Genomic DNA, 27,947 nt, shown 5'->3' with positions numbered 1-27,947 from the left:
CTGCACTGGTTTCTGCCAGAGTCTTTGAAGTTCAATCTTGAGGTCCTGATAGCGGCTGAGTTTTTCCTGTTGTTTTTCGTCAATGCGACTGTCACCTGGGATGGCAACATCAATGATCCGAACCTTTTTCTTTTCCACAACTGTGATGTCTGGTGTGTTGTGTTCCAGAACTTTGTCAGTCTGGATCCCATGGATGACCTGAAGCTGTATGGGAAAATGGAAACTGAAATCCAGTCTCTGACTAACACTGTCCGAATTTTTAGCACTGATATCAGCATGGAGTTTGATGATGATGATGATGATTATTATTATTATTATTCATCAACAGTCACTCTGAGGATGTCAAAACCAAGACAATCAATGCAGAATGAAAAGTAATTGGGAATGGAAATGCAATCAGTAAAGTATTGAGGTTTTGGGTTGCTGTGAGTTTTCCAGGCTGTATGGCAATGTTCCAGAAGCATTCTCTCCTGACATTTCACCCACATCTATGGCAGGCATCCTCAGAAGTTGCGAGGTCTGTTGGAAACTAGGCAAGTGGGGTTTATATATCTGTGGAATAATGTCCAGGGTGGGAGAAAGAACTCTTGTCTGTTGGAGGCAAATGTGAATGTTGCAATTGACTAGCTTGATTTAGCATTGAATGGCCTTACAGCTTCAAAGTCTGGCTGCTTCCTGCCTGGGGAATCCTTTGTTGAGAGGTGTTAGCTCGCCCTGATTGTTTCCTGTCTGGAATTCCCCTTCTTTCAGAGTGTTGTTCTTTATTTATTGTCCTGATTTTAGAGTTTTTAAAATACTGGTAGCCAGTTTTTATTCATTTTGATGGTTTCCTCCTTTCTGTTGAAATTGTCCGCATGGTTGTGGATTTCAATGGCTTCTCTGTGTAGTCTGACATGAAAGGCATTGCAGACTAACTCAACCAGAGATGTCAGCGATAGCAGAGCACTTGACGAACCAACCTGGACGCATATAATATAATTTGAGAACACAGAAATGCTGGACCACTCTCACAACTACTTTGTCTTGGCAACAATCTGCCGTTAAATATAACTCACAGGATGCACCTGGAGGAGTAAAGAATATCCGGATGCCTTTTGAGAATCAAAAGAAGAAGCAGAATATTATCTTGTATATTTGTGTGGGGGAAATCATGGGGGCGTGAAAAGTACTGCTCCTCTGTTCCCCAAACGTCTTCTTTTATAGTTTGTGTTATCAATAGATATTCCTACAAGAGATGTTCCTACAAATTTACAACTAAACCTAGGACCAATGTATATATGGCTAGGGGTGGGGAAACATGGATCAAATATGGTCTAATTTACTCATTCAAACCAATGAATGCCTCAGTTCCCCTAATTTAGCAATGGAAAAACCTAAATCAACCATGCATAGAAAAATATGTGCATTAGGGGAAAGTCTACGCAAGAATGCAAACAGTCATTGAAATAATGTTTTAGGATTTCTTTTTAGATTAAATGTCTGAACCGGCCTTGTATTTATCTGAAAAATTGGTGGGCAGAACTGATAACAGAACTCGTCCACTTTTTTCTTCAAAACTATTATTTTATTCATCTAAACTCTTTTATTGTTTGAATACATGTTTATGGAGATAACAACATATGAGTTCATGGATGGATGGCTGAAAATTCAAGCAGGAGCCCCCAGTGGCGCAGTGGTTAAACTCTTGTGCTGGCAGGACTGCTGACTTGAAGGTTGGGTTGCCAACCTGAAGGTTGCCGGTTCGAATCCAACCCGAATGCAGTTGAGCTCCCTCTATCAGCTCCAGCTCCTTTTGGGAACATGAAAGAAGCCTCCCACAAGGATGGTAAAAACATCAAAACATACAAGTGTCCCCTGAGCAACGTCCTTGCAGATGGCCAATTCTCTCACACCAGAAGTGACTTGCAGTTTCTGAAGTTGCTTCTGACATGGAAAAAAAAGCTGAAAATTCAGACGATGAGTTGGATAAAACCAAAATGGTATTGATCGTCCCGACTAGAACAGCAGGAGCAACTGGATCTCTTGTTGTGTGAACTCAGCTTAAATAACAATAGCCTGAAAAACTAGTAAGGTAGAAGACACTAGGAAAAAAGGAGGCCACCCAACAAGTGGATGGATTGAATGAAGGAAGCCACAGCAAGACCTGAATGAGCAGGGTTCCTTCCTGGAGGTTTCTCATTCGTAGAGCCACCATTAGTTGGTGCCAGCGTGATGGCAAACATCAAAAACAACAAGTTTTACAGAAACCATTCCCTGAAAGCCTTCTGCATAAAACTCCAGTGGTTGGGATGGATGCACTTATGAGAAGATCTGCAACCAGCAGAGAAGAGCTCCAGTTGCTATACTAGCATCTACAGGTAGGTCTCCTAAACCTCCCAGAGATTTTCTTTTGGACCTTTGAAGAAACAAATGCATTCAATGTCCTTCTTCTGGGTACGTCCCACAATAGTGCTCACATTGAGTCCCTGTAAGTCTAACACTGAGCCGCCGGTGGCGCAGTGGGTTAAACCGCTAAGCTGCTGAATTTGCTGACCAAAAGGTTGGTGGTTCGAATCCGGGGAGCGGAGTGAGATCCCGCTGTCAGCTCTAGTTTCTGCCAACCTAGCAGTCTGAAAGCATGTAAAATGTGAGTAGATCAATAGGTACTGCTCCGGTGGTTCGAATCCGGGGAGCGGAGTGAGCTCCCGCTGTCAGCTCCAGTTTCTGCCAACCTAGCAGTCTGAAAGCATGTAAAATGTGAGTAGATCAATAGGTACTGCTCCGGTGGTTCGAATCCGGGGAGCGGAGTGAGCTCCCGCTGTCAGCTCCAGCTTCTGCCAACCTAGCAGTTTGAAAGCATGTAAAATGTGAGTAGATCAATAGGTACTTCTCTGGTGGTTCGAATCTGGGGAGCGGAGTGAGCTCCCGCTGTCAGCTCCAGTTTCTGCCAACCTAGCAGTTTGAAAGCATGTAAAATGTGAGTAGATCAATAGGTACTGCTCCGGTGGTTCGAATCCGGGGAGCGGAGTAAGCTCCTGCTGTCAGCTCCAGTTTCTGCCAACCTAGCAGTTTGAAAGCATGTAAAATGTGAGTAGATCAATAGGTACTGCTCCGGTGGTTCGAATCCGGGGAGCGGAGTGAGCTCCCGCTGTCAGCTCCAATTTCTGCCAACCTAGCAGTTTGAAAACATGTAAAATGTGAGTAGATCAATAGGTACTGCTCCGTTGGTTTGAATCCGGGGAGTGGAGTGAGCTCCCGCTGTCAGCTCCAGCTTCTGCCAACCTAGCAGTTTGAAAACATGTAAAATGTGAGTAGATCAATAGGTACTTCTCTGGTGGTTCGAATCCGGGGAGCGGAGTGAGCTCCCGCTGTCAGCTCCAGTTTCTGCCAACCTAGCAGTTTGAAAGCATGTAAAATGTGAGTAGATCAATAGGTACTGCTCCGGTGGTTCGAATCCGGGGAGCGGAGTGAGCTCCTGCTGTCAGCTCCAGTTTCTGCCAACCTAGCAGTTTGAAAGCATGTAAAATGTGAGTAGATCAATAGGTACTGCTCCGGTGGTTCGAATCCGGGGAGCGGAGTGAGCTCCCACTGTCAGCTCCAGTTTCTGCCAACCTAGCAGTTTGAAAACATGTAAAATGTGAGTAGATCAATAGGTACTGCTCCGTTGGTTTGAATCCGGGCAGTGGAGTGAGCTCCCGCTGTCAGCTCCAGTTTCTGCCAACCTAGCAGTCTGAAAGCATGTAAAATGTGAGTAGATCAATAGGTACTGCTCCGTTGGTTCGAATCTGGGGAGCGGAGTGAGCTCCCGCTGTCAGCTCCAGTTTCTGCCAACCTAGCAGTCTGAAAGCATGTAAAATGTGAGTAGATCAATAGGTACTGCTCCGGTGGTTCGAATCCCGGGAGCGGAGTGAGCTCCCACTGTCAGCTCCAGCTTCTGCCAACCTAGCAGTCTGAAAGCATGTAAAATGTGAGTAGATCAATAGGTACTGCTCCGGTGGCAAGATAACGACACTCCATGAAGTCATGCCAGCCACATGACCTTGGAGGTGTCTACGGACAATGCTGGCTCTTCGGCTTAACACCAACCCTCACAGTTGGAGACGACTAGACTTAATGTCAGGGTAAAACCTTTACCTTTACCTAAGTCTAACAAAAACACGCATCTGAAAGACAGGAGAATGGTTGCCAGCCCAGTTAGACACTGGTCTTCACTGGATGAAAGGCCAGACATGCTAGAATCATTGTCTATGGTCCTCTGTCCGATTCCCAGTCCAGCTGGAGTTATTCTTTAACAGAAGAAGCGCTTTCTTTGCTCATCAGACGGCTCCGGATGGCCAAGCTGCTGTGCCTCAATATCTGACCCTGGAACTCCGACGTCATGAAGAAGTAGAGGATGGGATCCAAGCAACAGTTCAGGCTTGCAAGGCTTAAACAAAAAGGGTGAAGGTACAGGATGGGTTGGCTCAAGGCACAGTCTTGGATGACGGCTTCTTTGACCATCATAAAGAAAAAGAAGACAATGTGGTATGGTGTGAAGCACACCAAGAAGACGGTGGCGCACATGGAAACCATCCGCAACGCCTTCCGCTTTTCCATGGTGTTTTCCAAAGGGACGTGACGTTCTTGGAGTGACACTTTGGTCTTCCAGGTACAATAGACAACAATGACAAGCGGGACAATGAACCCGATGATCTCCGCCACCATTACCACCACAATGGAGTGGGCCTTGCCCCCAATTGGTTTGATTTTGAGCTCTGTGAAGCAACTCTCTGGCTTCTCAAAACTTCTCAACAATGGGAACGGCAGGCAAGCAGCTCCAATCACAACCCACAGCACAACACATATGGCCACATCATGCCTTCGCTTCCAGTTTTTAGCCTTGAACGGGTAGAGCAGGAAGAGGTATCTTTGCACACTGATGCAGGTGAGGAAGCCTATGCTGGCGTACATGTTGAGATACTTCAGGTAGAAGCAGAGCTGGCAAAGGAACCTCCCAAAAGGCCACTTGTAATTGACATAATAATATATCCGCAGAGGCAAGGAGAGAACGTGGATGAAGTCAGCCATGGCCAAGTTCACCATGAAGATGACGGTTTTATTCTGCTTGCTGATGAAACGGCATAGAATCCACAGAGCCATGCTGTTTGTCAGGAGACCCGGGATGAATATGATTGTATATGTGGCTGCATAAAGGGAATGCAGGAATTTGTCACTTGGATCACTACAATTATAGTGTTCTGAACCTGGGCTTGGCAACAACGGCACAATTGCACTCCAGTTAAGGACAAGGTGGGCTGGAAGCGTGATGTATCCGGACCCCCTGCAAAGAAGAAAAGAGGCAGAAGGTTTATAATGTTCACTTTTGATGCAATGCATCGCCATCATCTGGGGGAAGACATTCTGTGCAAACTTCACATTTTAAGGAATCAACACATAATTTTAGCCATTTTCTTCTTCTGTCCTGCAGTTTCCCCAAAGATTATTCACATTATGAGCTTTTATTTGCACCAGTTATACACTTGGGGATGGATTCCCCGGTGGCACAGCAGGTTAAACTGCTGAGCTGCTGAACTTGCTGACCGAAAGGTTGGTGGTTCGAATCCAGGGAGCGGCGTGAGCTCCTCCTATTAGCCACAGCTTTTGCGAACCTAACAGTTCGGAAACATGCAGATGTGAGTAGATCAGTAGGTACTACTTTAGTGGGAAGGTAATGGCACTCCATGCAGTCCCTTCTGCCTTTGTGCACCAAAAGCACTAGCAAAGCACCCCTGACAGATGGTCACCCAGTCTCAATGTTAATAATAATAATACAGTAGAGTCTCACTTATCCAACACTCGCTTATCCAACATTCTGGATTATCCAACACATTATTGTAGTCAATGTTTTCAATACATCGTGATATTTTGGTGCTAAATTTGTAAATACAGTCATTGCTACATAGCATTACTGCCTATTAAACTACTTTTTCTGTCAAATTTGTTTTAAATATGATGTTTTGGTGCTTAATTTGTAAAATCATAACCTATTTTGATGTTTAATAGGTTTTTTCGTAATCTCTCCTTATTATCCAACATATTTGTTTATCCAATGTTCTGCCGGCCCGTTTATGTTGAATAAGTGAGACTCTACTGTAATAATAATAATAATAATAATAATAATAATAATAATAATACAGTAGAGTCTCACTTATCCAACATAAACAGGCCGGCAGAACGTTGGATAAGCGAATATGTTGGATAATAAGGAGGCATTAAGGAAAAGCCTATTAAACATAAAATTAGGTTATGATTTTACAAATTAAGCACCAAAACATCATGTCAGACAACAAATTTGACAGAAAAAGTATTTCAATATGCAGTAATGCTATGTAGTAATTACTGTATTTACGAATTTAGCACCAAAATATCACGATGTATTGAAAACATTGACTACAAAAATGCGTTGGATAATCCAGAACATTGGATAAGCGAATGTTGGATAAATGAGACTCCATTGTAATAACAATAATAATAATAAAGAAAGTGTGAAGAGACCCCTTGGGCCATTTAGTCCAGCCCCTTTTGCCTTTGTGCACCAAAAGCACTATCAAAGCACTACTTAATAATTAAATATTGATTAAATAATAATTAAAATACTGTTATAAACACTCCGGCGGGAAGGTAAAGGCACTCCATGCAGTCATGCTGGCCACATGACCTGATGTCTATGGACAATGCCGGCTCTTCGGTTTAGAAATGGAGATGAGCACCAACCCCCAGAGTCAATCACTACTGGACTTAATGTCAGGGGAAACCTTTACCTTTTTACTATAAACAAAAGCAAAGATTTGGAAGGTGTGCACCAGGTGAGGGAGGAAGCGGGAAAGGCAGGAAGGAGCTGCTGCCACAGGGGCCAGATGAACAGCTTTGATGGGCCACATATGGCCCGCGGGCCGTAGTTTGGGGACCCCGGGCTAGAGCAATGTTTTTTAGTTTTTGAGTTTCCAGATCTTTCGAATTCCTGTTCCCAGAAACTTCAACCAACATGTTCAATTATCAACAGCTTCTAGGAGAAGAAGCCCAATATATATGAAAAGCAAAATATTGAGAACCGACACGCTCAAGCAATCTGGCTGAGACGTCCTTTACTTCAAGTCCAAGTTTCCTGAGGATGCAGCCATTGTAGTGAAAGTAGAACTGCAGTGCTGTTATTGTGATGAGCAAAAGAGACCTTAGAGTCAAAGCTCTCCATTCTCTTTCTGGCAAATTTGCCTAACCTTTTGGGTTTTGTAGCTTTGAGCAGCAGCACAAAATGTTCCCAGTAGCTGTTTAGAAGTTTATTCTCTCTTTCCTAAGGCTTGGCATGGACTGCAGTATCTCCACCCATTCTAAAACAGATCTGTAGTGCTTTAAGGGGTTTCCGGTGCCAAAAAGGCAGGCCCCTTCTTGTTTCAAGTTTGCAAGCTATATACTGACTTTAGCTGAATCAGCAACAGGAGGAGAAGGCAAGTGAACAAGAGGTGGGCGGTAGCCATTTGGCTGGGCAAATCTACATGTGGCTATTTTCAGCAATCGCCTCATCATACAGCTTCCATAACATAAAACTTAACAAAATGTGGACCTCAAATAATGCTTGCATGCTGTTTGGGTCATATATAAATATGAATCAATTTGACCATACCCTCCAACGTTTCATAGTTTGAAACTGGACACATGTGAGGAAGCACAGTATGGTCAAGATGGCAAAGGTTATCAATAAGGAAGAACTGCCCAAGTTAGGAGAGGATGCAGCAGTTTGCTGGACAACACTAGAGAAACACATAGAGAAAGAGAGAGAGAGACCTAATGCTCCTGCATTAAAAAAGAAAGTACAGTAGAGTCTCACTTATCCAACATAAACGGGCCGGCAAAACATTGGCTAAGCGAAAATGTTGGATAATAAGGAGGATGCCTGCCATAGATGTGGGCGAAACGTCAGGAGAGAATATCTCTGGAACATGGCCACACAGCTTGAAAGACATACAACAACCCCATTAAGAAAAAGCCTATTAAACATAAAATTACATTACAATTTTACAAATTAAGCACCAAGACATCATGTTTTACAACAAATTGACAGAAAAAGCAGTTCAATACACAGTAATGTTATGTAGTAATTACTGTATTTACTAATTTAGCACCAAAATATCACGATATCTATATGTATAAAAATATTTCGACAGTTTTTCTCTTAACTTAAACAACAAAACTACACAACCAAATCACACCAAATTTGGCCACAAAAGACATAGTCATCCGGTGTGTGTTTTTACATTTAAAAAACAACAACAATCAAGTCCACCGTCAGACAGTATGAACTATTTAGGAGTTCCTTCCAATGTTTAGATGAAATCCTATTTATTATATTTAGACCTCTTAGTTTGGATTCTAATCACTGACGCAGCAGGCAAAAAATTAGTCCTGACATGTTTGTGTTTTTGTTTAAATTCATCTGCTCAAGCAGTTGTTAAATCAACTTATCAAACTTCAGTTGCATCTACACTGCAGAATTAATGCAGTTTGACACCACTTGAACTGCCTTGGCTCAATGCTGTGGAATCTTTGCTTTTGTAGTTTGGCAGAGAAGGTTAAGGACCTTGTAAAACTACAACTCATTCTATATCAGGCATGGGCAAAGTTGGGCCCTCCAGCTGTTTTGGACTTCAATTCCCACAATTCCTAACAGCCGGTATGAGTTGAATTGTGGGAGCTGAAGTCCAAAACAGCTGGAGGGCCCAACTTTGCCCATGCCTGTTCTATACCATTGAGCCATGGCAGTTCAATTGGCATCAAACTGCATTCGTTTTATAGTGTAGATTTCTCTTATATATACCCTGTTTCCCCGAAAATAAGACATCCTCAGAAAATAAGACCTAGTAGAGGTTTTGCTGAATTACTAAATATAAGGCCTCCCCCAAAAGTAAGACCTAGCAAAGTTTTTGTTTAGAAGAATGCCTGGCGTCTGCCAAACAGAACACCAAAGCATGCAGAATTGGTAAATGTACTTACCAGTTGTACATGGAAATAATGGTAGTAACAGGAAATTCTTGATAGGATTCACAGTTTGTCTGGTTATGTTGGTTTGTGATGACAACTACTGTATAGTATATAATATATGTTCATTTTTTTGTTTAACAATAAATGTGAATTTTTCTTCATGGAGAAATAAGACATCCCCTGAAAATAAGACCTAGCACATCTTTGGGATCAAAAATTAATATAAGACACTGTCATATTTTAGGGGAAACACGGTAGTTACTAAATATTGAAGGTCTTTCATTCATAAATAAGGTCGCCATAATCGAAGTTGATTTGATGGCAATAAACGACAATAAACTAAATATTTTTTTCTGGACTGGAAGTCGACCATGTGATTGAAAAGCCTTACCTCATTGGAATGATCCCGGCTTTGTCAACAATGAATCCTGGAAGGTGGAAACACACTTTTCGGAGCACCTTGCTGTTTTCACATGCGGTTAAAAAAGCCAGGCGATATGTAGCTGCTATCATAGCTGTACAGCTAGGTTTTCTTAACAGGAAGTTTTAAAAGGCCACGTGAATTCGCCCGGTAGTTTAACCGCAGCAGCTTTGTTTACACACAGGAGAGTCTATGTGAGTAAGGACACTGCTGAGGTGGTTGGTGTTAGGCGGAAACATGCAACCAACGTCTAGCCCAGATACATACATGCAAGCAGCATAGTGCCTTCTTTTGGCAGGGACAATTCTAGTGAATCTCCTGTCTGCAGACTTCTTCGGCTGATGTTAAAATGTCCTGGTTTCTCCATCCTTCTTCCACTGTCCACCTTCATCTTCAGTTTATTTCAATTGCTGTATTCAAAGTGCAGGAGTAATTTGCACCTAGTGTTGCAGCGGGTTAAACAACTGAGCTGTTGAACTTGCTGACCGAAAGGTTGGTGGTTCAAATCCGGGGAGCGGGTGAGCACTCACTGTTAGCCCAATGATGGTAATGACTCCTCCTGTATTTGATGTCCAAGAAAAAAAATATAACTATTTCCCCGAAGCTAACCTAGAACTATATTTGCATAAACTGTTTATTTCAGTTTCAAGCTAGCTTCAAAATGTGGCAACTGAAAAGCACAGTGCATGAAAACGCACTGCAGTGCACTTTAAGCCTGATAGTCCAATACAAAGTCAGGGAATCATCCGAAATTGAGCCAAAATTGAGTGTAAACCATATGACATACTGAAACCGGCTCTTCGGAATGGGAATCAGTATGAAACTCGAGCTCCACTGATGCGCACATGCTTTTTCTGGAGAGTGGAGACGGAAAAAAAACATTCTCAGCCCTTGTGATGCTGCAATATGCAGTTACAGTAGAGTCTCACTTATCCAAGCCTCGCTTATCCAAGCCAATGTTTTCAATATATCATGATATTTTGGTGCTAAATTCATAAATACAGTAATTACAACATAACATTACTGTGTATTGAATTACTTTTTCTGTCAAATTTGTTGTATAGCATGATGTTTAGGTGCTTAATTTGTAAAATCATAACCTAATTTGATGTTTAATAGGCTTTTCCTTAATCCCTCCTTATTATCCAAGATATTCGCTTATCCAAGCTTCTGCCGGCCCGTTTAGCTTGGATAAGTGAGACTCTACTGTACTAACTGGGGATTTGGGTGCTGTTATTTAATAGCCCGGACTGTGGCGCAGGCTGGAGAGCAGCCAGTTGCAACCAGCTGCAATGAATCACTCTGACCAGGAGATCATGTGTTCGAGGCCCGCTCGGAGCCTATGTTTGTCTTGTCTTTGTTCTATGTTAAAAGGCATTGAATGTTTGCCTATATGTGTAATGTGATCCGTCCTGAGTCCCCTTTGGGGTGAGAAGGGCAGAATATAAATGCTGTAAATAAATAAATAAATAAATAATTTCTTACATTTTATCCTAATTCTGACACAGGACTCTGGAGACTAGGATTCGAATCCTTGCTCGGCCGTGGATTGGAAATCCACCGAATGACCTTGGGCAAGTCACACTCTCTCGGCTTCAGGAGACAAATCTTGACAAGGAAATCATATGATACAGTTGCTTTAGGATTGTCATAGCTCGGAAAAAAGTTTTGAGCCAGAGGCTGTTAGCTGTTAGCCACTGTATGCATTCTCTTAATGAAACTTTGCTTAAATGACTCATCTTTCTTTCCGTATTGCGGTCTGTTTAGCCGGAGTGGTGTTTCATTCTCTGGCTTTCATGTCAGACAGTTCATGCTCAGCTTGCAGGTGGCGAAGAGGATGTGGCGGAGGGGTATCTGGGCCGTTTGTCCCTCAGGAGTGAGATTGACATCTCTGCAACTGAGTCACGCACTCAGCCCTGTGCTCAACTCCCACCTCACATCTTGCTCAGTTTTTCCAACCCAATGCCAAGGTCTTACAGTGGCTGAAACTGAAGGTGGTGGTTGTCAAACCCTGGAAGAGTTCCTTTTTTGAACTCGGATTTCCAGAATTGTCATTGCCACTAGTTGGTCTGCTGGCTGAGAATTCTGGAAGTGGTAGCCCAGAAAAGTTTTTCCCCCCCGTGTTTGGGAATGTTAAAACAAAAAGGGCATTTTTTTCAAACTGTCAGTAAGACTTTTTTTAAAGACAGGAGGGGGAATAAAAAAAATCTGTGGAGATGATGTGCTCACAGTTTAACAAATAGTCAGAGAGAAGTATAGGCCAACTGTGAGGTGTAGGATGCCTGCCATAGATGTGGGCGAAATGTCAGGAGAGAATGCTTCTGGAACATGGCCATATAATCCGGAAAACACACAATAACCCCAGATATAGGATAGTTGCTTCCTCTTCCTCTTCTTTTTCCTCCTCTGATGAAGAAGATGATGATGGTAGAAGCAAAACAAAAAACAAACAAAAACCCAATCTCAAAACATAAGTTGCAAAGAAAAAGTATAGAACTCTGACATCACTAAGAAGGGTGTTGGAATTAAATAAATACCTCGGTGGCTTCTGCTTCAACTTGGTGAGATCTATTCTGGAATTATTGACTTCTTTTCCCCACCAGGCTCAACCCACAGCTGCTTGGATCTCACTATCCACTGCTGCTCTAAATTGCTTGATAACAATGTTCTGCAAAGTTTCTTCTCTTTCCAGGGATGCATCTACACTGTAGAATAAATGTAGTTGAAAACCATTTTTAACTTCCATGGCTCAATGCGATGGAATCCTGGGAGTTATAGCTTGGTGAGGTAGCAACGCAATTTGGCCTCGAAGGCTAAGAACATTGTAAAACAACAACTCCCAGAATTCCATAGACTGAGCTATAGCCGTTAAAATAGGATCAAACTGTATTCATTCTACAGATGCATCCTAGGATTGGCTCTCTTAAAGACTCACTGACGATTGATTAAGATTGTTTATATGCTTTTATAATTTTATGTTGTTTTAAACTACGGTTTGATTGTTCTGTTTTATGTATGATGTATGTGTTTTAAATTGTCTATTTTATGATGTTATGATGTTGATTGGGCTCGTCCCCATGTAAGCCGCTCAGAGTCCCCCCGGGGAGATGGAAGCGGCATACAAAAATAAAGTTATTATTAAAGAAGGTAAAGGTAAAGGTTTTCCCCTGACGTTAAGTCCAGTCGTGACCGACTCCGGGGGTTGATGCTCATCTCAATTTCTAAGCCGAAGAGCCGGCGTTGTCCGTAGACACCTCCAAGGTCATGTGGCTGGCATGACTGCATGGAGCGCCGTTACCTTCCCACCGGAGCGGTACCTATTTATCTACTCACATTTGGATGTTTTTGAACTGCTAGGTTGGCAGGAGCTGGAGTTTGAACCTGCGACCTTTCAGTCTGCCAGTTCAGCAACTCAGCCCTTTAACACACTGCGCCACCACCAGTGGCCCCAAAAAGTTATTATTATATTATTATAATTATTATCCTAAATCCTTTTTTCCATGTTTCTCCTGATTAGTCACAAGATGGCAGTATACCCCTTAGCTATCTAGGAGTCTATGTCTAACAATTCGGTTTTCATTCTCAAACATAAGAAGAAATTGGGTTGCTGTGAGTTTTCCAGGCTGTCTGGCCATGTTTCAGAAGCATTCTCTCCTGACGTTTCACCCACATCTATGGCAGGCATCCTCAGAGGTTGTGAGGTCTGTTGGAAACTAGGCAAGTGGGGTTTATATATAATTGTGCGCAGGAAAAGAGATTCCACCTAAACATTAGGAAGAACTTACGGCAGGTCTCCTCTGAAGAAAATTGACATTACAGTAGAGTCTCACTTATCCAACACTCGCTTATCCACTGTTCTGGATTATCCAACGCATTTTTGTAGTCAATGTTTTCAATACATCATGATATTTTGGTGCTAAATTTGTAAATACAGTAATTACTACATAGCATTACTGCGTATTGAACTACTTTTTCTGTCAAATTTGTTGTATAACATGATGTTTTGGTGCTTAATTTATAAAATCATAACCTAATTTAATGTTTAATAAGCTTTTCCTTAATCTCTCCTTATTATCCAACATATTCGCTTATCCAACGTTCTCCCGGCCCATTTACGTTGGATAAGCGAGACTCTACTGTATCTTTGAAAGAGCCACTGCCCCATCTCCTTAATGTCTCTCCCTTTGCAAACATGACTTTTTGTGCTGCTATGGTGGAGTGGTCTAAGCATTGGATTATAACTGTAGGAGACCTGGGTTGGTCCTAGAAACCAATGACATACCCTTGAATTTTCTTAGCTTCAGAAGAAGACAAAACCAGCAAACCTCATGCAAGAAAACTTTGTTCTTGGCTCACTTTAGGGTTGCTAGAAGTCAGAGATGACTTGAAGGCACACAACAACATCCAGGGGAAGGAAGAAGGAAGGAAGGGCCTCCGGTGCACAAGTCCGTCATCTGGAAAACATTGTTCTGGCCGAGGAAATGAGAGGTAAGTCCCCACCAAGGCGAGACGGCTGGGCATGGAGGCCGTGTTTGTTTGTGCCGTTCTGCATCTGGTCGCCTGAGCAACAGTTGCCTCCCGTGGTGAGAGAAGAAAGAAAACACATGTGTCCACATGCGCTCGCCTGACATTTTCCACCAACCACAAGCCAACTTGTGGGAATCGAGAGTGGGCGTTTGAGACAGGCAAATGGGCAGTCATTCCCTTGACATGCACAGTGACAGACTAGAGAGATGGGCCGAAACTAACAAAATGAAGTTCAACAGGGACAAATGCAAGATACTTCACTTCGGCAGAAAAAATGGAAATCAAAGATACAGAATGGGGGACGCCTGGCTAGACAGCAGTACATGTGAAAAAGATCTTGGAGTCCTTGTGGACAACAAGTTAAACATGAGCCAACAATGTGATGCGGCAGCTAAAAAAGCCAATGGGATTCTGGTCTGCATCAATAGGGGAATAGCGTCTAGATCCAGGGAAGTCCTGCTCCCCTCTATTCTGCCTTGGTCAGACCACACCTGGAATCACACTGTGTCCAATTTTGGGCACCTCAATTGAAGGGAGATGTTGACAAGATGGAAAGCGTCCAGAGGAGGGCAACTAAAATGATCAAGGGTCTGGAGAACAAGCCCTATGAGGAGCGGCTTAAAGAACTGGGCATGTTTAGCCTGCAGAAGAGAAGGCTGAGAGGAGACATGATAGCTATGTACAAATATGTGAAGGGAAGTCATAGGGAGGAGGGAGGGAGCTTGTTTTCTGCTGCCCTGCAGACTAGGACGCAATGGAACAATGGCTTCAAACTACAGGAAAGGAGATTCCACCTGAACATCAGGAAGAACTTCCTCACTGTGAGAGCTGTTCGACAGTGGAACTCTTCTCCGGAGTGTGGTGGAGACTCCTTCTTTGGAGGCTTTTAAGCAGAGGCTGGATGGCCATCTGTCGGGGGTGCTTTGAATGCGATTTCCTGCTTCTTGGCAGGGGGTTGGACTGGATGGCCCATGAGGTCTCTTCCAACTCTACTATTCTATGATTCTGTGATTCTATGACTTAAAGGGAGAGCCATTGATGTCTTCTGCATGGTGGAAGTTATAGCTCTGTATAAGTGTCTGTATAAGTGGACACCTCTCCCACACAAACACACACACACATTTTTCACTTTTATTATGTGTATAGATATAGAATCCGGGTAGCGGGGTGAGCTCCCGCTGTTAGCCCCAGCTTCTGCCAACCTAGCAGTTTGAAAACATGAAAAGACTAAGGGAAAATACCAATATGTAATCAACGAAAGAGAAAACTCTGAGGTCAAGGTGGGAAGTCAACCAATTTTTTAAATTCTTTTTTTTTTCTTTCTTTCTTCCCCCCCCCCTCCGTTTTTCTCTCTTCACCTACTTTCAGAACCCTTTCACCTCCCTCACTTTCCTATCAATATATTGTTCCACCACTTTCGATGTATTATGTTTCTTTACAAAATAAAGAGCATGAAAACATGAAAATGTGAGTAGATCAATAGGTACTGCTCCAGCAGGGAGGTAATGGTGCTGCATGTAGTCATGCCAGTGGCCACATGACCTTGGAAGTGTCTATGGACAATGCCGGCTCTTTGACTTAGAAATGGAGATGAGCACCAACCCGCAGAGTTGGGCACGACTTGACTTAATGTCAGGGGAAAACCTTTACCTAGATAGATAGATAGATAGATAGATAGATAGATAGATAGATAGATGATAGATAGATAGATAGATAGATAGATAGATAGATAGATAGATAGATAATTTATTTATTTATTTCCATCATTTCTATCCTGCCCTTCTCACCCAAAGGGACTCAGGGCGGCTTACAAAACTGGCAGAATTCGATGCCAATACACAACAATACAAAAGAAGAAAACATAAGCAGTTAAAAACAGATTTAAAACAATACAAAATGCTTGAGCCATTCATCCACAGAACCTTGTACATAAACCTTAGTCCAGACCGAGTCGAAGCCAATGAAACTTATTATCTGAATGCTTGCTCGCATAGCCAGGTCTTCACTTTCTTTCTAAAACTCAAAAGTAATGGAGCCTGCCAGATGTCATTAGGGAGGGAGTTCCACAGCTGAGGAGCCACCACTAAGAAGCCCTGTCTCTTGTCCCCACGAGCCGCACCTGTGAGGCTGGTGGGACCGAGAGCAGGGCCTCCCCTGAAGATCTTAAATTACGTGGTAGGTCACGTTCGGACAAGTAAGCTGGTGTTACACCCCTAGGCAGCGAGAGCACCGAAAACCAACACAAAGACCAATAACAATATAATATCTTTATTAAAGCAAATAAAGTTCCAAAAGGAAATAAGCAGCAAAGTTGAATAACCAATTGACCTTTCAGGAAAGATCAAAATTAGTCCAACAAGTAAAAGTCTTATGTCAAGTATTAGAGTCCAAAGTCCAGAAACCGAAACACACTCAAACTCAGCTTGAGTATTGAGTGGGGAAAAGAGCAAGTGGCAAGAAGAGTTCTCCAGAATAAATGTCCAAAAACAGGATTTCAGGGCAAGGCAGGAACTAGATGTACAGGAGCTGAAACGCAGTCCAAACTTGGCAAGGAGGTAGACCGGCGCCCGGTCTACTCAAGAGTAAGTGCACCGTCAGGCCGCTTGGGATCCAGGAGCTGGAGACGATGATGTTTCTCAATGAGAAGTAAAGTTGTCACCGTGAAGGAAAGTTCTCAGCGCAATACTTTTATTGAAGTTCGTAAGCTCCCCCAAACCAGGTGCCTGACTCCCTAAAACTTCCCAAGAGAACTGAGCTTGTTACAGTCACTGCACCAGGTGTCTAACTCCCCAATTCTTCCCAAGAGAACAGGGCTTAGCCATAGTCACCATGCTCCGCTAATCTGGCACTTCTCCGCAGGCTTTGTTTTTGTGATCCTTCTGTTTGTACAAAGGCTCTACAATCAAACACTAAACTTTCCGGAGAATCTGGGAGAGCCGGCACTGTTTCAAGGGCATTCTTAATTGGCTCTGGCTCGGAGATGTCAACATGAGGCATCTGGAAAGGAGTTGAATCTTGCTGACATGGGAGTAAACCAGAATCTTCTTCATCCTGGTCAGAAATGGCCACAGGGTCAGGGGCCAAAGGTGCCCTAGGCATCACAGATGAGCCGGAACCATTTAGAGCAGGGGTCCCCAAACTAAGGCCCGGGGGCCACATGCGGCCCATTGAAGCCATTTATCCGGCCCCCGCCTCCTCCCTTGCCCAGTGCACGCTTTCCAGAGCTTTGCTTGTTTATAATGGTATTTTAATTATTATTTAATAATTAATTAATTAATTATCAAGGGGGTGCTTTGCTAGTGCTTTTGGTGCACAAAGGCAGAAGGGGGCTGGACTAAATGGCCCAAGGGGTCTCTTCCAATCCTCCTTATTATTATTATTATTATTATTATTATTATTATTATTATTATTATTGACACAAAGACACAGTATAACACAGCAAACAAGATATATATGCTGGATTTCGTATCACAAATCACAAATTCCCAAGCATTTAGGGCTGTGTGATGCATTATTATTATCATTATTAACAACATTGAGGCTGGGTGGCCATCTGTCAGGGGTGCTTTGCTTGTGCTTTTGGTGCACAAAGGTAGAAGAGGGTTGGACTCAATGGCCTAAGGGGTATCTTCCAACCCTCTTTATTATTTTTATTATGATTATGATTAACATTGAGGCTGTATTTGTTCCCGTTTGGTTTTTTTTACTTAAAAATAAGAGATGTGCAGTGTACATAGGAATTTGTTTATAGGGTTTTTTTCAACTATAATCCAGCCCTACAACGGTCAGAGGGACCATGAACTGGCCCCCTGTTTAAAAAGTTTGGGGACCCCTGGTTTAGAGCTTTATAGGCTAAAGCCAGCACTTTGAATCATGCTGGGTAACTAATCAGCAGCCAGTGGAGTATATAATGTATATGTATATGTATCAGGCATGGGCAAACTTTTTGACCAACGTAAACTTAACAGTATATCAATGGAAGACCCCAGGGGCCATCCAATCCAACCCCTTTCTGCCATCCAGAAGAAGCACTGTGGAGCACACTTTGAGAACCGCTGCTCTAGGATATTAGCGTTCCATCTTAATTCGGTCTCATTGGCAGATTTGATAAGCATGTCCTCTCTTCCCCCATCCAAGTCATCCAAGCCTTGTATCGCATCACCCAAGTCATCCTGTCCTTCATTCAGGGAACAAAATGTCTTGAACTCGGGGAAGTCCAAGGAGATTGACATGTGTTTCTCACCCAAAACTTAGTCATCCAGATATTCTGGAAAAGACCTTGGAAGCTCAAACTCCCCATTGCCTCATGAAACCCCCCATTTCCAGCAGATGTTTCTTAACTGAAAGGGTATTCTCCCAAGGGAAGCAAAGAATAACGGAAAGCCGATCCTTCTCAGATGTGAAGGAAGGTGAGGCCATTCAAAACACATTTATCCCGAGGCTACCATATAATGCCAGGAAAACGCTGCACCTTCACTCCTCCACCCACACTCCCATTTGGTTTTTGGCATGTTCCTGAAACAGGATTCTTTTGCTTCCTGCCTTAGTAATTCAGAGTTTGCCCCCAATAGCAAGCAAGGTCTTAGAATCATAGAATCATAGAATAGTAGAGTCGGAAGAGACCTCATGGGCCATCCAGTCCAACCCCCTGCCAAGAAGCAGGAAATCGCATTCAAAGCACCCCTGACAGATGGCCATCCAGCCTCTGCTTAAAAGCCTCCAAAGAAGGAGCCTCCACCACAGCCCGGGGCAGAGAGTTCCACTGCTGAACAGCCCTCACAGTGAGGAAGTTCTTCCTGATGTTCAGGTGGAATCTCCTTTCCTGTAGTTTGAAGCCATTGTTCCGTGTCCTAGTCTGCAGGGCAGCAGAAAACAAGCTTGCTCCCTCTTCCCTATGACTTCCCCTCACTTATTTGTACATGGCTATCATGTCTCCTCTCAGCCTTCTCTTCTGCAGGCTAAACATGCCCAGCTCTTTAAGCCGCTCCTCATAGGGCTTGTTCTCCAGACCCTTAATCATTTTAGTTGCCCTCCTCTGGACGCTTTCCAGCTTGTCAACATCTCCCTTCAACTGTGGTGCCCAAAATTGGACGCAGTATTCCAGGTGTGGTCTGACCAAGGCAGAATAGAGGGGAGCAGGACTTCCCTGGATCTAGACGCTATTCCCCTATTGATGCAGGACAGAATCCCATTGGTTTTTTAAGCTGCTGCATCACATTGTTGGCTCATGTTTAACTTGTTGTCCACGAGGACTCCAAGGTCTTTTTCGCACACACTGCTATCAAGCCAGGTGTCCCCCATTCTGTATCTTTGCATTCCATTTTTTCTGCCGAAGTGAAGTATCTTACATTTGTCCTTGTTGAACTTCATTTTGTTAGTTTCGGCCCATCTCTCTAGTCTGTCAAGATCGTTTTGAATTCGGCTCCTGTCTTCTGGAGTGTTGGCTCTCCCTCCCAGTTTGGTGTCGTCTGCAACTTGATGATCGTGCCTTCTAACCCTTCGTCTAAGTCTTCTGGGGTTGTTTTATGTTTTCCGGGTTGTATGGCCATGTTCCAGAAGTATACTTTCAGAACATGGCCATACAGCCCGGAAAACATACAACAACCCTGTGATCCCAGCCATGAAAGCCTTCGACAACACAAGGTCTTCTAATGGCATAGAATTATGCATCTGGAAAAAAAATCTGATATATAGGTAGGGATAGACACATACCTCTTTAGGATTACAAGTAGGTGTTCTGTCTTCACAAAAATTTTTTTTATATACCACAGCCTCCAAAGGATTATTTTCTTATCAATACATTGACAGAGATGACTAAAGGTACTAGATCCCATCTGATGTCGGAAGCTAAGCATAGTCAACCCTGGTTTGTACATGGGTGGAATATCTCCAATGAACAGCAGGTGCTGTAGGCTTTCAGAGGAAGAAACTGACAAAAGCACCTTTGAGTATTCCTTGCCTAAGAAAATGCCATAAACTGAAGTTCCAAATAAACTGGACTGAATGCTGGACTGGGAGCTATGGGTCCCAGTTAAGCCATGGTTCCATCTGAACTGGACTATAGACTCCTAGGATCTAGTTTTGGAAGTTCCTGAAGTGAGTCTCTGTCTCTCAACTGAATGGAATTGTTGGGATGATAAAAGAATAGGAGAAAAAATTAGATAAACTGCATTGAGTTCATCAAAGGAAAATAGCAGATAAATGTAACTAAAAATAAAATTGAAAACTTCTTCAAACTCAGCCTCAGAAGCCTAGGGATGACTTTTTTATGTCACTCTTGTTTGTCCAGAAAAGGTCAAAACTTACACAACTGCGTTTCCAGGTATTGTTTCCTAGTGTCCTTTGAAATTAGCGGAATACGTTCTAGAAGTTGGAAAATGTAATAATTTTTTGAGGTCCTGCTATGACCAGGCAACTTTCTCTAGCTTGGAGAAGTAATTTTGTTTGTTTATTTGAGATAAAACTTCCAAACAAATCCAATTAGTATTGAATAGGGTTGCATCCACACTGTAGAACTATTGCAATTTGATGTCATTGGGTTGCTATGGGTTTTTTGGGCCGTTTGGCCATGTTTCAGAAGCATTATCTCTTGACATATTGCCTGCATCTGTGGCTGGCATCTTCTGAGGTTCTGTTGGCAATGAAGCAGTGTGTATGTATGTATGTATGTATGTATGTATGTATGTGTGTGTATATATATGTATGTCTGAATATCTATCTATCTATCTGTGGAATATTGTCCAGGGTGGGAGAACAAACCCTTGTCTGTTTAAAGAAAGTGTGAATGTTGCAACTAGTAAGCATAAAGTAGCATTTGAGTAGCCATGAAATTTGCAAAGTCAGTCAGTGACGGTATCTGCATAGAGCAGTGGTTATCAACTTGTGGGTCCCCAGATCTTTTAGCCTACAACTCCCAGAAATCCTAGCCAGTTTACCAGCTGTTAGGATTGCTGGGAGTTGAAGGCCAAAACATCTGGGAACCCACAGGTTGAGAAGCACTGGCATAAAAGAAGCCTGGCCTTTGTTGCCTGGAGGCATCCTCTATTTCAGGGGTCCCCAAACTTTTTAAACAGGGGGCCAGTACACAATCCTTTGGACCGTTGGAGGGCCGGACTATAGTTGGCCACCGAGCAATAATAATAATAACAACAACAATAATAAAAGAGTTAAAAGAGACCCTTTGGGCCATTGAGTCCATTCCCCTTCTGTCTTTGTGCACCGAAAGCACAAGCAAAGCACCCCTGAAAGATGGCCACCCAGCTTCAATGTTAATAATAATAATAATAATAATAATAATAATAATAATAATAATAATAATAAAGAGGGTTGGAAGAGACCCCTTGGGTCATTTAGTCCAACCCCTTTCTGCCTTTGTGTAGTAAAAGCACAAGCAAAGCACCCCTGACAGATGGCCACCCAGCCTCAATGTTAATAATAATAATAATAATAATAATAATAATAATAATAATAATAATAATGGTTGTAAGAGAAGAAGAGACCCCTTGAGTCATTTAGCCCAACCCCCTTCTTCCCTTGTGCCGTGCGGGCCAGATAGATAGCTTCGATGGGCCGCATCTGGCCCCTGGGCCTTAGTTTGGGGACCCCTGTTCTATTTGATGTCACATTAACTGTCATGGGCCAATGCTATAGAATTTTGGGATTTGTATGTGATGTGTTTTCCCTTCTCTGCCAGGCAGTTTTGGTGCTACAACAAAATCAGCATTCCCAGATTCCAAAGAATTGAGCTCTAACAGTCAAAGTGGTATCAAACGGATATAATTTTGCTTTGGGATCTATAGTCCAACAAGTACATTTTCTAAGTTCTGCAAAAAAATTTTTTAAAAAAACCCACACCAGAGAAATTTCTTTTCTTTCTGATCCTGCAGTGAGAGAAATGAGGCTGAAAGGGAGCAGGAGCCTGTCTGGATTTGACGTTTGCTTTCGGCTGGCTTTGTGAACGGATCAAACCCATCATGGGACTGCCTTGGTCTTGTGATGCCCCAGACAGGCCGAAGTAGTCGGCTGCCTCTGAACAACTTCAAAGGGAAGTATATAATGTGAACCCGGTTGACTCTGATGTGATGATAATGAAGTTTTAAAAAAGGAAGGGAAAGCCTGGAATTGTGTTATGAAAACAAAGAAAACTTAGTTGTATTCCCATGCTCTTAAAGGAAATGTGGCTCGGATGCACGCATTAGTGTTTTGTGAGTGATGTTGTTTCATGCTGCCCTTTTTGAAAGTGTCACAAGAATGAGTTCCTTCTTTGGATGGCGCTGAACATGAAGCCACAGACTTCCATGTGGACCCTTTTCATTTCCAAGGCAGGGAATTGGAAACACTTTTGCCACATCATCATCATCATCACCATCATCATCATTATTATCATTTTAATTTTATTCCTGACCTCTCCTTCCAACTTCATGAGTACAGTCTTCAGTATTTTATAGCACCTGTTGTACCTGCACAAGGCATATACAGTAGAGTCTCACTTATCCAACACTCGCTTATCCAACATTCTGTATTATCCAACACATTTTTGTAGTCAGTGTTTTCAATATATCACGATATTTTGGTGCTAAATTCATAAATACAGTAATTACTACATAGCATTACTGTGTATTGAACTACTTTTTCTGTCAAATTTGTTGTATAACATGATGTTTTGGTGCTTAATTTGTAAAATCATAACCTAATTTAATGTTTAATAGGCTTTTCCTTAATCTCTCATTATCCAACGTATTCGCTTATCCAACGTTCTGCTGGCCCGTTTACGTTGGATAAGCGAGACTCTACTGTATATAGGAAAACATGGCTGTTAACTCATAAGCCTATATTAGAAACGTAAGCATGTGTACATACAGATATAGACGTGTATCTGCACTGTAGAGTGATTGCAGTTTGACAACACTTTAACTGCCATGGCTCAATGTTGTGGAATCCTGCAAATCACCTAGTAGTGGATTAAAAACCTGTGCCAGTAGGACTGCTGACTTGAAGGTTGGGTTGCTGATCTGAAGGTTGCCAGTTTGAATCCAACCCGGGGAGAGTGCGGATGAGCTCTCTCTGTCAGCTCCAGCTCCACGCGGGGACATGAGAGAAGCCTCCCACAAGGATGGTAGAAACATCAAAACATCTCTTGGGTAGATGGTCAATTCTCTCACACCAGAAGTGACTTGCAGTTTCTCGACATTTTTTGCACCTTGTCCCAGATCTTTGGATCCAACTCATGATTTTAACATTTTATTTTGTATATTGACCTTTTATGACTGTTTTTATCGATGTTGATGTTTTATTGTTGGTTGATTTGCTTTGTTTTTGCTCTGATTTTATACTGTTGTGTCCGGGCATGGGCCCATGTAAGCCGCCCCGAGTCCCTTCGGGGAGATGGGGCGGGGTATAAGAATAAAGTTGTTGTTATTATTATTATTATTATTTTATTATGACACAGCAAACAAGATAGATATGCTGGATTTCATATCACAAAATCACAAGTCGAACACTTCCCATGTGTCTAGGACTGTGTGATGTATTTTCGGATGATGCGTGCAGATCCCAGTCGGGTGGCCTTTTGCAGTTGGCAGATCGTAATTTTGTCAATGTCTATTGTTTCCAAATGCCGGCTGAGATCTTTTGGCACGGCACCCAGTGTGCCCATCACCACCGGGACCACCTGCACTGGTTTCTGCCAGAGTCTTTGAAGTTCAATCTTGAGGTCCTGATAGTGGCTGAGTTTTTCCTGTTGTTTTTCGTCAATGCGACTGTCACCTGGGATGGCGACATCAATGATCCAAACCTTTTTCTTTTCCACAACTGTGATGTCTGGTGTGTTGTGTTCCAGAACTTTGTCAGTCTGGATTCGGAAGTCCCACAGAATCTTTGCGTGCTCATTTTCCAATACTTTTGCAGGTTTGTGATCCCACCAGTTCTTTGCTGCTGGGAGGTGGTATTTGAGGCATAAGTTCCAATGAATCATTTGGGCTACATGGTTGTGCCTCTGTCTGTAGTCTGTCTGTGCAATTTTCTTACAGCAGCTGAGGATATGATCCATGGTTTCGTCGGTTTCCTTGCACAGTCTGCATTTTGGGTCATCAGCTGATTTTTGGATCTTGGCCTGAATTGCCTTTGTTCTGATGACTTTCTCCTGGGCTGCAAGGATCAGGCCTTCTGTCTCCTTCTTCAGGGTCCCATTCGTGAGCCAGAGTCAGGTCTTCTCCTTATCAGCTTTTCCTTCAATTTTGTCAAGGAACTTTCCATGCAATGTTTTTTTGTACCAGCTGTCAGCTCTAGTTTGTAGTGTATTATTATTATTATTATTATTATTATTATTATTATTATTATTATTATTATCAAGTTGCTACTGACATGAAAAAAATCCAGCAATTATGAGCTGAAAAACCAAACTTAAAAAATCCAAAACCCTGTAGGAGGAGGCATGAGAGTTAAAGTGGTTTCGAACTGCTCTTATTCCACGCTGTGGACGCACTTTGTCTCTCAGCACCCATAGGTGCCTAAATCCAACCTCAGCGCTTCCACGATCAATTCATAAAAGGGCCTTGAATGCAAAAAACATAAAAGGTTCTCAGTTTTGCAATGCGGTCTTGCATTTTACATGAGGAAACTGACCACTGCTCTTGGCCCTGCGGATCTGCAAACAGAAAATGCCGTCAGCCTTGGCAGCCCTTTGGGCGCCAAAAAAAGAGAGAGCGCACTATGCTCAAATGCGAGCTGGTCCTATGTGTGGCAAACTGGAGACCATCCAGCGGAATTACGCTTCTTGCTTTCAATTTGGAAAAAAAAAATGAGACAGTGGTTTCTTTGCAAGCAAAAGCCCCCACTCCTTTGAAAATGAAGAAATGTTGTCAACTTCTCCACTGGAAGGCTAACATTTAAAATCTCCTTGGCATCAAGTGGAACCATGCACTTCATCCCCCCCCCCCCCCAGTTTCTCTGTCGCTTTCAACTTTGGCCTAGTTTTTCCTCTGCTTTTCTATACGTTGAGAACAGCTTTGCTTACTTTCGTGAACTCAGGAGGCGGTTTTGGCTTTCGGAGACGGCGTTCTCAGACTTGGCTGGCGGCTCCAGAATCACATCTGCACGAAAGGGCTGGGGATGGTGTGTGCTTGGATGTGTGGCCATTGAAGGGAAGATTTGTACCCTGCAAGCTGAGCGGTTGGGGGGTTTCGCCCTCCCACCCCATTCAGAGAGAACTGCAGTTTCCACATGGAAAAAAAAGGAAAAGTTGTCTCGTGCCAGGTCTCCAATAGATGCCAGGTTTCTCTCCACAATTAATAGCATTGGGTTCTTCCAAAACAGGGATAGCCAATCTCCGAAATTAAATGAGGGGCCAATTTCTGGCATAAAGGACTTTTTTTCGCAGAAGCACAATGAAATCAATGCCAGCTATTTTCTCTGCCAGGCCACCATGGTAACTCCAGACCCTTCTATGCTGACATGTAAAATCCAGATTATCTGCTTTGAGCTGGATGATATGTCAGTGTGGTCTCATATAATCCAATTCAAAGAAGATAATCTGGATTAAGACGGAGGAAATCTACAGTATCTATATATATAAAAGAGTGATGGAATCCTGGCGACCGCCAAAACAACAAAACTAAACACCCCACAACCTCGAAAATTGACAACACAACCCATCATCCACGCCTCTAGGTTGATACAACAAAAAGAAAAGAAAAATAAAGTCCTAATTAGAGGGAGAGGAATAATTGTTTTTATCCAATTGTTGCCAGTTAGAAGGCTAAGCTCCGCCCACTTGGTCTCCTAGCAACCCACTCACCCAGGGGACAGGCAGAGTTAGGCCTCACTTAGGCTTTTTCCACACTGCCTATAAAATAGATTATCAGATTTTAACTGGATTAGATGGCAGTGTAGACTCAAGGCCCTTCCACACAGCTATATAACCCATTTATAATCTTATATTATCTGCTTTAACTGGATTATCTGGACTCCACACCATTACCCTTTACCTTAACTACCACCAATTCCTCAATACTTTATTTCACATACCACCAGACTTCGCCACAGCAAAGCATGGCCGGGCACAGCTAGTAGCTGTATAAAGGTAAAGGTTTCCCCTGATGTTAAGTCCAGTCAAGTCCAACTCCGAGGGTTGGTGCTCATCTCCATTTCTAAGCCAGAGCCGGCGTTGTCCATAGACGCCTCCAAGATCATGTGGCTGGCATGACTGCATGGAGCGCCGTTACCTTCCCGCCGGAGTGATACCTATTGATCTACTCACATTTGCATGTTTTTGAACTGCTAGGTTGGCAGTAGCTGAGGCTAACAGCAGGTGCTCACTCCACTCCCCGGATTCGAACCTGCGACCTTTCAGTCTGCAAGTTCAGGAGCTCAGCGCTTTAACACGCTGTGCCACCGGGGGCTCCTGTATAGTATAGCTGTACAGACACATTATAAGTAGATACAGACTTTCAAGGAGGCCCCAACTACCTTAGGTATACAAGCCCTGACTTAAAGGTCTCGCATTCATAGGGAGCATCTGATGGTGCAATGGGTTAAACCCTTGTGCTGGCAGGACTGTTGACCAAAAGTTTGGTGGTTTGAATCCGGGAAGTGGGGTGAGCTCCCACTGTTAGCTCCAGCGTCTGCCAACCTAGCAATTCGAAAACATGCAGATGTGAGTAGATCAATAGGTACTGCTTTGGCAGGAAGGTAACGGCACTCCATGCAGTCATGCTGGCCACATGACATAGGAGGTGTCTATGGACAACGCTGGCTCTTTGGCTTAGAAATGGAGATGAGCACCAACCCCAGAGTCGAATACAACTAGACTTAACGTCAGGGAAAAGCTTTACCTAACCGTTGTCTGCATTTGAGACTGACTAGACTAGAATGAGTGTGAAAGTCAATGTGTACTGCTACACTATTAGTTATGGACAACATACTTCAAGAAGTGTCCTCTCCCAGTTCTTCCACTTACAGGACGAGCCCCATTTCAGGTATCTTTTATTTTGGAGGCTAGTAAGGGTTCAAAGGACAGCCATACTGAGCATTAAAAGGGGAAACAACATGTCAGGGGAAATATTCCTGGGACTAGGGAATTTCTTCTACTGTATCAAACTGAGGAAAATAAATATCTGTATCTGCAGAGGATACATTCCTGGACTTTGCATGGACATACGAAATCGTGGATGATAGCAAATCCTATTGAAATGAAAGACTTCTGGCCCAAGAATAAATAACATAGTCAGAGAAGATACAGTAGAGTCTCACTTATCCAAGCCTCGCTTATTCAAGCCTCTGGATAATCCAAGCCATTTTTGTAGTCAATGTTTTCTATATATCGTGATATTTTGGTGCTATATTCGTAAATACAGTAATTACAACATAACATTACTGCGTATTGAACTACTTTTTCTGTCAAATTTGTTGTATAACATGATGTTTTGGTGCTTAATTTGTAAAATCATAACCTAATTTGATGTTTAATAGGCTTTTCCTTAATCCCTCCTTATTATCCAACATATTCGCTTATCCAAGCTTCTGCCGGCCCGTTTATGTTGGATAAGTGAGACTCTACTGTATCTGTATCTGTAGAGGATATGTTCCTGGACTTTGCATGGACATACGAAATCGTGGATGATAGTAAATCCTATTGAAATGAAGGATTTTATGCATATGTGATGGAGGTGCAAGAAAGTTAAAAACTACTGGCAGATGATACATAAGGAAATGGTGAAGATAACTCAGAAGAAATTTGATATGAAACCGGAATATTTCCTATTAGGTGACGGCAGCCAGGATTTGTCTGGCAAAACTATGGAAAACACAAGAAACGCCATCAAGGGAAAATTGGCTTTTAAGACTCTTAGAAATTAAAAACATGGACTTGTTGACTCAATATATAAAACAGGACGATGCTACAAGACATGAGACAAATTGGTCTCTACTGAGAGATTATATGAGTAAAGAAAGTATGAATTATATGTAACTATAGTAAGAAATTAACTTAGGATTTAAATGCACCTAA

At 42.7% G+C, this 27,947-nt stretch overlaps 1 protein-coding gene across 1 annotated transcript; it reads right to left on the bottom strand.

The window, feature by feature from the left end:
- Nucleotides 1-587: 587 nt before the first annotated feature.
- Nucleotides 588-14,754, bottom strand: LOC100563831 (putative P2Y purinoceptor 10). The gene is made up of 3 exons (XM_003227802.4): nucleotides 10,901-14,754; nucleotides 9,386-9,974; nucleotides 588-5,299 (listed from the first exon to the last, which is right to left on the bottom strand). Exons 2-3 carry the CDS (start codon nucleotides 9,505-9,507, stop codon nucleotides 4,261-4,263), a joined length of 1,161 nt encoding a protein of 386 aa, XP_003227850.1. The 5' UTR covers nucleotides 9,508-9,974; nucleotides 10,901-14,754; the 3' UTR covers nucleotides 588-4,260.
- Between the last annotated feature and the right edge of the window lie 13,193 nt (nucleotides 14,755-27,947).

The sequence above is a fragment of the Anolis carolinensis genome, unplaced genomic scaffold, assembly GCF_035594765.1.
Source record: "Anolis carolinensis isolate JA03-04 unplaced genomic scaffold, rAnoCar3.1.pri scaffold_12, whole genome shotgun sequence".
NCBI lineage: Eukaryota > Metazoa > Chordata > Lepidosauria > Squamata > Dactyloidae > Anolis > Anolis carolinensis.
This window is presented reverse-complemented; position numbering and strand designations above follow the sequence as displayed.

Coding starts and splice junctions, on each gene's coding strand:
- LOC100563831 (XM_003227802.4), bottom strand. CDS start 9,507: ATGATAGCAGCTACATATCGCCTGGCTTTTTTAACCGCATGTGAAAAC. Junction 5,300..9,385: donor GCCGGGATCATTCCAATGAG/GTAAGGCTTTTC, acceptor TCTTCTTTGCAG/GGGGTCCGGATACATCACGC.